We start from the raw sequence: 10,216 nt of genomic DNA on the forward strand, positions 1-10,216 counted from the left end.
CTATTAAGAAAGGAAGGGAGTGAGGCAGCTGCACACCTCTTCACAGCAGGAAAGAGGCAGGTCTGGGGCCCAGCTCTGATATAAAAAACCCCGGTTGTTACAAGTACAAACTAGAAACAAGCCTCGCTTTTGATACCCCAATTTAACAGGCTGTAGTTTGCGTGAGCTCCACTTTGCCAAGTTTGCATGCAGCAAAAAAGAAGGGCTATCCATTTTAAACTGTGAACTAGCCCTAGTCCAACAAGCAGTTGTTGTGTCTAAACCAGACCTTTAGTTTCTGCAAGTGGCCAGGCAACCATTTGAGTTTAGTCCAAATCCTCTGAATACTGTACTCTGCCTGAGTTACTTCATGTAAGCAAGGGGCAACATGGCCTTCAGTGTCCAGGGTCAAAATGGGGACGCTGTGGTTGGTGAGAGGTTGAAGTGTTGTGGAGATAAATGCCTGCAAAGATACTCTGCGCTGAATGTGGGTCATTGCTTGGGAAGTCTTGAAATGTGTCAAGAGGCATGAATTGTATTGTGTGCAGATCAAAGAGCAGTGCTTGTCGTAGGACTAACCTTGCAAAGTTTTGTCTTTTTCTTTGCGGAGCAATTATGTAGTGGCGAAAGCACAGGTTATCAGCTTGTTTGATGGTGTTATGTGTATGGGGTTTTTTGTGTGTGCCCGTCCCCCCCACCCTGATCCCATAACCTTGGGTTTTTGTTTTGTTTTGCTACTCCTGATAGGGGTAGGCTTAAGTAGTAAGCCAACCGAAGTTAGCCGAGGAAACGGTTCAGTTTCTGCTCGCCTTCAGTTATGGCAGACGCCCCGTCCCAGGCTGCAAACATGGGTATTTCTTAGTCTTTGTAATACAGGGACAATATTTGCTGTGCATATGGCATGAGGTTACTGGCATTTGTTAAGTTAGAAAAAAGCTTGCCTTTGGCTCACTTTCCAAAATATACTTTTGCTGAACAGTAGCAATATTGTAGCATATTCAGAGTAAATCTAACATGGGATTGTGCTAGTGAAAACGGGTCCCAGGACCTCAAAACTGCTGCTGGCACAGCCTCCAAATGGGATTACTAAAGTGATTTTTTTGTTGTGAACTAGCAATTTTTTGTATTAATTCCTCAGGATCTCCAGCAGAGCTGTCTCCCAGTACACTCTCTCCTGTCAATCACAGCCTGGGTAAGTTGTAAACACTTCTCTATAATAAATGAGGTAAATGTGCTTGCATTTGGTTGATTATATTAGAATCCATTGCAGGTGGAATTAACTTGTGGAGTATGGGGAGAAGCGGTTTATTGAGGTGCGGGGATTAGCAGGGACAGTCTCTTTTTAATTTTCTTTTAAGCACCTCTCCTGTGTCATGTTTTAAGTATGGGCACCTATGGTTTAATTGCTGTCTTGTGTGTTTTAATCAAGGTGTGTTCTATGCTTGAACAGTGTTGTGCAGGTGGCCTGCTGAGTAGACACACTGGGTAATGTGCTATGCCTAAATAAGCAATATATGGAATATCTACTGGTCATATACTTGCAGGCTAAAGTAACTACAATATTCAGAACATTGGAATAGTGCTTTTTTAGTGTTGTAGCTGTTTTGTACTCTTCCTCGGCAGTCCTTTTGAGAAGTCCTCCAAGGTAGATTTGTAATGTCAGCTGTATCCTATATGGGAAAGCTGAGGCTTAGAGGGCCTTTTCTGATGGGGTGAGCAAAGTTGGGGGGAGATTTGACCCAGGGCTTTTGTTGTTCATGGCTTGGTTACTTGGCCACTCTGCTACATTGACCCCCCCCCCCAAATAAAATCCCTTTCTGTATCTCTGGGGTGTTATTTTTTTTAAAAAAGCATATTGTTCTGTTACTGCAACCCTTGTGAGAGGTTACTGGACTGTTCAGTAGTCTGCCACTTTTTAATAGAAATAGTCAGGCAGACTATTTGGCATAAATGGAAAGGGAAGAATTGCCTGGTTTATTTTTTTGTCCTAGTTGGCAGTGTGGAATGGTTTGAGGAGGAGCAAAGAAATACTTGTTGACAGTCGATTTTGGCTGGTAGTTGATCTATAATAGGGACATACTTTGTGGTTACAGTTATATCATATTGTCCTGTAAGAGCTATTTGTGAAGCAGACTCCCATGAAAGGTAGTGCACTCTCCTTCCTTGGAGTTTTTAAAGCAGAGATTGGATGGCCATCTGTCTTGGATGCTTTAGTTGAGATCCCTGCCTTGCAGGGGGTTGGACTAGATGGCCCTTGGGGTCCCTGCAGTTCTGTGACCTATGATTAAGATTGCCCTTAGAATCTCTTGAAAACTAGACACTGCTGAGCTGATATCTAGTTCATTCAGCATCTTCTAGTAACATTTTCTCTGAGGATTGACTCTGTGTTTTGGGCACCTTTAAACTTGAATATTGCTGTGTTAGGTTCCACAGTACATAATGTAATTGCTTCCTTCTTTTGATCATGGGAAACGTAGAGGTGGTTGACAGTATGTCACGAAGCATGTCTTGTATAGTACAAGGTGTTCTGGATGTGGAGCATTTGGAAAAATCAAGCATTCCAGACAAGAACATGCCTTTAATTTTGTGTGTACGTGTGTGTACACACACACACACACAGAGTGTGTTGAAGCAACTTGAAGAGAACTAGAAGTTTTGGAGACTTGTAAATTGGCATTAAAAATATGTTAAGCTTGTTGGATCTGTCACACAAGATGAAAGAGAAGAAATGCAGAGGTTTCGAAGAAAGTACTGTATTTTTTGCTCTATAAGACACACTTTCCCCCTCCTAAAAAGTAAGGGGAAATGTGTGTGCATCTTATGGAGCGAATGCAGGCTTCGTGGGCTAAGCCTCCGCAGGGCAGCGGGGAGCCTTCATCCCGCTGCCCTGCGGAGGCTTCGCGCGGCTATCCATGGCTTTTGTGGGAGGTGGGGGAATTGAGAAGAGCGCACAGCTCTGTCACTTCTCCCACCTCCCGCAAAAGCCCCCAAGAGCAGCACGGAGTGTGTGTGTGGCTCTTGGGGGCTTTTCCCCGAGAAGGGAGAAGGGCAGCCCATCAGTGACTCCTCAGGGAAAAGCCTGCAAGCACCGCACACATGCTCCATGCAGCTCGTGAAAGGCAGCGCTGAGCAGAGTCTGGGATGCATACAGGCTCTGCTCAGCGCTCCCTTTAAAGAATATTTTTTTTCTTGCATTCCCCCTCTAAAAACTAGGTGTGCCTTGTGGTCAGGTGCGTCTTACGGAGCGAAAAATACGGTATATTATGTCTTTTCAGCTCAAACAATAGTCAATTAAATGTTTATTTAAGCCAGTGAATGAAACTGCATCAAATACAAAGTGCAGCTAAGAATTCTTTGAGAAGTCTAACAGAAGTCAAGGGAATTTTGTTGTTGTTTAGTCGTGTCCGACTCTTCGTGACCCGATTGGCCAGAGGACGCCAGGCACTCCTGTCTTCCACTGCCTCCCGCAGTTTGGTCAGACTCATGTTTGTAGCTTCGAGAACACTGTCCAACCAAGGGAACAGCCTTGTTTAAGGAGCACAACTAGAGGAGGATTTGGGGAGTATAGCCTTGACTAGCTTCCTGTTGCCAAATGATAGTGCAGCATGAATACATGTTAACCACAAGAATTCTTCCTCTTTCCCTTCCAGACCTGCAGCCAGTTACCTACTCAGAGCCTGCTTTTTGGTGTTCTATAGCATATTATGAATTAAATCAGAGGGTGGGAGAAACCTTCCATGCGTCGCAGCCTTCACTTACTGTAGATGGCTTTACGGATCCATCAAACTCTGAAAGATTCTGCCTAGGCTTGCTCTCCAATGTTAATAGAAACGCCACTGTGGAGATGACAAGAAGGCACATAGGTATGTACTTCTTGCCACGTATTCCAGCGGCTCTCCTGCTTCCTCTAACCTTCTTCCCTTGATCTGCTGAAAAAACAGTTCCTTCCATTGCATTTTTCTTTTTAAATTGAACATCGTTTGTTATTTCTTCATCTAAGTAATGGCAGCACAGTAGGTCATTTGTACAGTAGCTGAACGGTATGTTTATATCGCTGCATCGTGGGGCCCCTCAGATCTGCTAGTGATATATATTAAAATATATGAAGAATGGGCAACAGGCAGTAAAACAAAACTAAGCAGCAGAGTAGCAGGTGCTTACTGGAAGAGCACATGCATCCAGAAAATATGTAACCAGAGATTGGCTAAACAAGACCGTTTGCACTTGCCAGTATGTTGGATCTGGCAAATTTTAGCTGCTTCTGTTCGTTTAATGTTCTTTTTCTTTTTCTAGGGAGGGGAGTGCGCCTGTATTACATTGGCGGAGAGGTTTTTGCTGAGTGCCTAAGCGATAGCGCAATCTTTGTTCAGAGCCCCAATTGTAATCAGAGATATGGCTGGCATCCTGCAACCGTGTGCAAAATCCCACCAGGTAAGAGGTGTATAACCAGCAGAGATCAGCCATCATTTCAGTGTATTGAAATGTATTTATTTGCCTTGCTGTGATGCCTAAGGAAAATATGTTTTGAAAAAAGTTGGGTAGGGGGGGTTGAATCACTTAAACGTGTGTAATGTAGTGGTACCGATCATTCATCCTTTTACCGTTTTTCTTTTTTTGTAGGCTGCAACCTAAAGATCTTTAATAACCAGGAATTTGCTGCTCTTTTGGCTCAGTCTGTAAATCAGGGCTTTGAAGCAGTGTATCAGCTAACCCGAATGTGCACCATAAGGATGAGTTTTGTTAAAGGATGGGGCGCTGAATACAGGTACAGAGTGGCATTCCTCTCCTTGTTGGTAGAATCATCCTGCAGCCGGGATGTTAATGTAGGCCTGACGTTCCCTTTTACAAATTAAGGAAATCGGTATCATCATCATAATTGTCATCTTCAGATGAAGGGTGAAATAGAAATTTAATAAATAAAATCATTGCCCTGATTTTATTTGTATGCCACCTTTCCTATAGTTAAAACCATTCTGGTGATATATCGCAGTGTTGAAAACCAGATAGTGCCCAGCCCCAAATTGGTGACAGCTGGGGGGTGGGGGTGTTGAGGCACTGGTTCTTTGCCCCTTGTGGTCTTAAAAGTGGCCCTGCAAGCTGATTGTTGAGCGGGGACTCTAACCAGGAGTCAACAAACTTTTTCAGCAGGGGGCCGGTCCACTGTCCCTGAGATCTTGTGGGGGGCTGGACTATATTTTTTGGGGGGGGGGTAAAGATGCATTTTAAATAAAAGCACACATTCTACTCATGTAAAAACATGCTGATTCCCTGACCATCCGCGGGCCGGATATAGAATAGAATAGAATTTATTATTTATACCCTGCCCATCTGGCTGGGTTTCCTCAGCTACTCTGGGTGGCTTCCAACAGAGTACAGTGGTACCTCGGGTTAATTAATTCGTTCCAGAGGTCCGTTCTTAACCTGAAACTGTTCTTAACCTGAAGCACCATTTTAGCTAATGGGGCCTCCTGCCGCCGCCGCGCCGCCGGAGCACGATTTCTGTTCTCATCCTGAAGCAAAGTTCTTAACCCGAGGTACTATTTCTGGGTTAGCGGAGTCTGCAACCTGAAGTGTATGTCACCTGAAGCGTATGTAACCTGAGGTACCGCTGTATTAAAATACAGTGGTCTGTTAAACATTAAAAGCTTCCCTAAAGAGGTCTGCCTTCAGATGTCTTCTAAAAGTCTGGTAGTTGTTCTTCTCTTTGACATCTGGTGGGAGGGTGTTCCACAGGGCGGGTGCCACCACCGAGAAGGCCCTCTGCCTGGTTTAGAAGGCGATTGGGCTGGATCCGGCCCCCGGGCCTTAGTTTGCCTAAGCCCTTGGCTTGTATGCTGGCTTCACAGTGTATTTCATCCCCCAACTTTTTCTCCCTTCCTCAGGCGGCAGACGGTAACAAGCACTCCCTGTTGGATTGAGCTTCACCTGAACGGGCCTTTACAGTGGCTGGACAAAGTATTGACTCAGATGGGCTCTCCCTCAGTGCGCTGCTCCAGCATGTCGTAATGCTCCTCGTCTCCACTAGCGCGCTTGAAATGCAAAGTCCAGGCAACAGACTTAAATGTTAACAGCTCGTCTGTCGTAGTAACTCGTGTGTGGTCTCCATGAACTGTTTCCTATCCAAAAAGTTCAGAGAGAGAGAGAGAGAGAGAGAGAGAGACAGAAAAGCACTTGAGGGTCTCATCAGTTTCTAAGCACCTTGTGGGTTTTGTTTCCTATACTCTGATGCTCTAGATGAAAAGTTAGTGTATAGAAACGCCTTCTGCCGAAGGAGGGAGGGACATATTAAATACTTTAATGGTGTTTTTTATTGGGTATATATAAATTGAGTGTCCTAAAGGTTTACCAATAACATGAGTGGTTCAGTTAATGTATCATGGGACCCCCCCCCCCAATTTTGACACCATTCTGCTGTCCTGAGTTTAAATTCCCATTGATAGATGTGCAGAGCTCCTTGACTTAGGCAGCCATCTCGTAAAAAAGCCCAAGTTCTTGCTTCTCTATATTTTTTTATATTTTTATATATAAATATATATGCAGGCTTTCCGCTGCCCTATAACAGACTTTATCCAGAAAATCTTCCCTCCCCCCCCAACCTTTTCCAAGTGTACTAGCTGCCACCTTAAAAAACCCCTCTTTGGAGCGGGAGCGATTCTTGGGTTCCATCTCTTGAAATCTTGCGTGTTGAGTATGCTTAGTGGGCCTGAAATAGGCAGTGCCACGTTCAACCTTTCACTCCTTGCCCCCACGCCCACCTCCCCCGGGCCAAACCATGCTTTAAAAAATTGATCCTTCCATTGCCCACCTAAAGTAGTGGCATCTGTTGCCGGCGATGGGTGCTGCTGGCCCTGAGGTCCAGCTTGCACCTTAGTTCGAAAATATGGCGGGAGGTTGTTCCTGGGAGATGCACCAACTGGCCACTGCAGCTGTAACATTGTGTGGTCTTCTGACTAGGGTTAAGAGAGCACAAGGAGGATTATGCTTTCCTGCCTTCTCCTCCCTCCTGCCGTTAGCCATGGTTAATTACCATGGAATCAACATTCATATGCTAATGGTTTTTCACCTTGACCATGGCTAACAAATGCTACTGGGATCATGCTTAGCTGGGATCAAGGAGGGAGCGGAGGGGTTCAGACCTGGGTGGAAGCGAGGAATCTCTTAACTGCCGTCATCAGCCCTTTGCCTGGAGTGTTGCAATCTCTTAAATTCTAGGTCTGCAGCGCATGCGCACATGCAGCTGTTGCAAAATAAGTTTTTTTGACAGAATAATCCACATTTTTCTCCCAAGAAAGACTTGTTCACCACCTTCAGTTTGGTGAGTGTGTACTTTCAAAGCAGCACCCTTATTTTTCAGTAGTGACAAGCGAGCAGCTGTAAGATGTTGCTGGTCCTTTTGTATCTCGAAACCCTTTATGCGAACTTTCCCTTATCCAGACAGCAGAGATGAGTATGTGAAATGCAGGAGTTGAACTCTATCCCTTTGCACTCAGCAGGGGTTTGTTTGTTTGTTTGTTTAAAAGGTTGCCAGGATGCAACCCAGAGTCTCATCTCTGTTGCTCTTAAATCCATTGCTGAAATGCAGGAGAAACAAACTCCAGTTCCTCTCCCTCCTAAGGTGTAGTGGGACTCCAGATACGCAGATTGAAAGGAACGGTTGAGAGCAGCCGCACCATCAATTATCTCCTGCTTCACTGGTAGATTTTTTAAAGATAAAAGTCTAAATCAGATTTAATGTGGCTGCCCTACCAGTTTTCCCCTCTCCCACACAGTGAAATGCAACTTCCACAAGGGTTTGAACATAAAACTTAACATTTCTTTGAAGGTTTACCGGGCTGGTCCGAACAAAATTGTATGGCTTTGCTTAATGAGCATCCATTGCAGAAGGAGTGGATCTTGCCGAAGTCACTGCTTCTGCAGACTCCCTAGGCTGGGTGTTGCGACCAGCCATAAAAAGAGAAGATTCCCTAGTACATGTTATTGAGAACCCTTGGACACTACATCTGAACCTTGCTTTAAGAAGTATTTTGAATTATATTCTACAGATAAGTCTGGGTTGGGTAAGGGTTGGGAAACTGTATAGCAGGGTTATTCTGACTTGAAAAGTATACATCTTACTAACAATCTTGTGATCTAGCCGTCTGTCATTCTCATGTTGTTGTGGCAGTAGCAGGATTGCCTTTTTTTGTCTGTTTTCTTTCCTCCCCCCCCCCACGCCCCACCCCAAATCGTTTATTTGCACTAGTATTGTACTTTGTAAGTACACCTAGTGACAACTTCAGCTTTGAGAACAAACGTGGCCAGTGTTAAGCTTTGCAATCAGCTGACTGAACGGAAGATAAATGATGGATTTTTTTATGCCTTAAGAGATAGGGCATAGGAGCAATACCAAATATCGAGCCTGAGGGTGGGCAATCAAAGTGGGTCAGACAATTTTAAAAGAATTGGCGAAGCCATTACCAATTTGTGTAGTTTTACCAGTAGCCTAATGTATTGGTAGAACTTGTGAACCTAAGAAATAAGCTTTCATGCGTGTTGCATTTGCCTAATATGTGAATACACTAATAAAAAAAAATTTAATTCTCACCATGGCTTGTTTGAATGGTTAAGCAGCAACATCCTCTGCTTAGAGAACTGCTTCATATACTATCTGTGAATATAACTGGTCCAGGATCCAAAACACTGTGACTTGTTTTGCATGCCTAAGGGAGTCTGATTGAACTTGTGGAACAACATCCCCAAGAGATTGTAAGGCTCTCTTGAAACTGGAGATGGGGGTGGGATTTGCAATATGGCATGGTTTGATGGGAGCAGGTCGGCCATTCCAAAGCAGAAAAGCATGTGAGGTTTAAAAAATAATAATAATTGGGTATGTCCATGGTTGACATTGTGGGCTTGGAAATTTCGGCTCTTTTGAGCATCTTTTGCTTCCTTGGGGGGGACAAAATGCTTTCATTGTCTAGCAGGTGTGAAAGCACAGTGGTTTGTGTGTATTGCTGGAGTGATTTCCAGGAACTTGATGCATCAGTATAGAAGACATGGCTGCTGTCAGGCAGTAATCACAAAACATTTGTGGAAAGTGTCTTTCACAGAACTTAAGTTAAAGGAAAAACCAGTTTCTGACCCTCAGTGCCATAATATCAAGTTTGAAAGCAAAACTAGCCAAATTGTCATTTGTTGTGAAAAGCGGGGCAACTGTGGTTGGGCCTTTCTCATTTCCTCAGGATACCTTTGTCCTACTCAGGCTACTCTCCTTCCCTCCCTCCCTCCCTCCCTCCCTTCCTTCCTTCCTTCCTTCCTTCCTTCCTTCCTTCCTTCCTCTTGCCATCACATTGCTCCTTGGCAAAAACGACAAAACCCTACAAAATCTCAGCTGTTGGCACTTGATCAGGCTAAAGGGCTTTACACTGTTGTGTTTAGTGGCAATAACCTATTAAAGTTGGTAAACATTGTGATCATCCATGCCTGGTGGTAGTCTTCTTTTTTCTTTTGTAGAGAAACAAGTGTATGGCACAAGCGTTTTGCTGGTTGCTGTTCTCTTGAAAAGCTGTTAAAATCTGAGGGATGGGAATTTGTGTTTTAGTGACAACTTTTATTTCCAATCATATTAAGGGGAATTGTGTAATCTGCTGAGCTGTGGTCAGGGTCCGCGCTCTATGCATTGTGTCAGAGAGGCTTTATAGCCAGCTTGTCTCATATGATACCCTGCAAAAGAGTATGCTGAATTTTGTTCCAATGGCGCCCTACTCATTTATTCCAGTTTGGTTCGAAGGCACCGTCCCCTTCCTGGCAGGTGCTCAAGTTCATTGAACTGTCAATGATAAATATAGAGCTGGTTAATGCAAAACTTGCACAGGCAGGGCGGAACTGTCCAAAGGAAGATGCCTAAAGACATGGAACAATGCAAAACTTGCAAAAATGGACGGAAATTCTTGGCTCTCAGCTGTGCCTCTTGAACAGTGGCCTGTGTTCAATTATGATAGCTGAAAGTGAAGTTGGTGGTGTGCTACTTAGAAGCCATTTAAAAACCTGATAAAACAGAAGAGTTTTTAAATGCTGTTTCCAGTGGATGTAAGTCAGGGCTGTAACGTTTTCCTTGGCCTCACCCTTGTTGCAGGGGGATGTGGAGCTTGTGGCCTTCCAGGTATTGAGTAATAAAAGACAGCCAGGCCACAATTTACAGGTATAAATTGGGTCCAGGAAGAAAGCAGGGGGCGAGAGGTCTCGAAAACCAAATTCT

The 10,216-nt window shown here is 44.3% G+C and overlaps 1 protein-coding gene across 5 annotated transcripts in view; it reads left to right on the forward strand.

The window, feature by feature from the left end:
- The window catches only part of SMAD2 (SMAD family member 2), a 39,970-nt gene extending 31,408 nt beyond the window's left edge, over positions 1-8,562 (forward strand). For all 5 annotated transcript variants that reach the window (XM_083466123.1, XM_083466127.1, XM_083466125.1 and 2 more), the window contains 5 exons: positions 1,118-1,171; positions 3,630-3,842; positions 4,273-4,410; positions 4,600-4,744; positions 5,862-8,562. In XM_083466123.1, the coding sequence (XP_083322249.1) occupies positions 1,118-1,171; positions 3,630-3,842; positions 4,273-4,410; positions 4,600-4,744; positions 5,862-5,985 (674 nt within the window). In that variant the 3' untranslated portion in view covers positions 5,986-8,562. The remainder of the gene's footprint in view (positions 1-1,117; positions 1,172-3,629; positions 3,843-4,272; positions 4,411-4,599; positions 4,745-5,861) is intronic.
- Positions 8,563-10,216: the final 1,654 nt, after the last annotated feature.

Source organism: Podarcis liolepis, assembly GCF_965112155.1.
Source record: "Podarcis liolepis genome assembly, chromosome: 11".
NCBI lineage: Eukaryota > Metazoa > Chordata > Lepidosauria > Squamata > Lacertidae > Podarcis > Podarcis liolepis.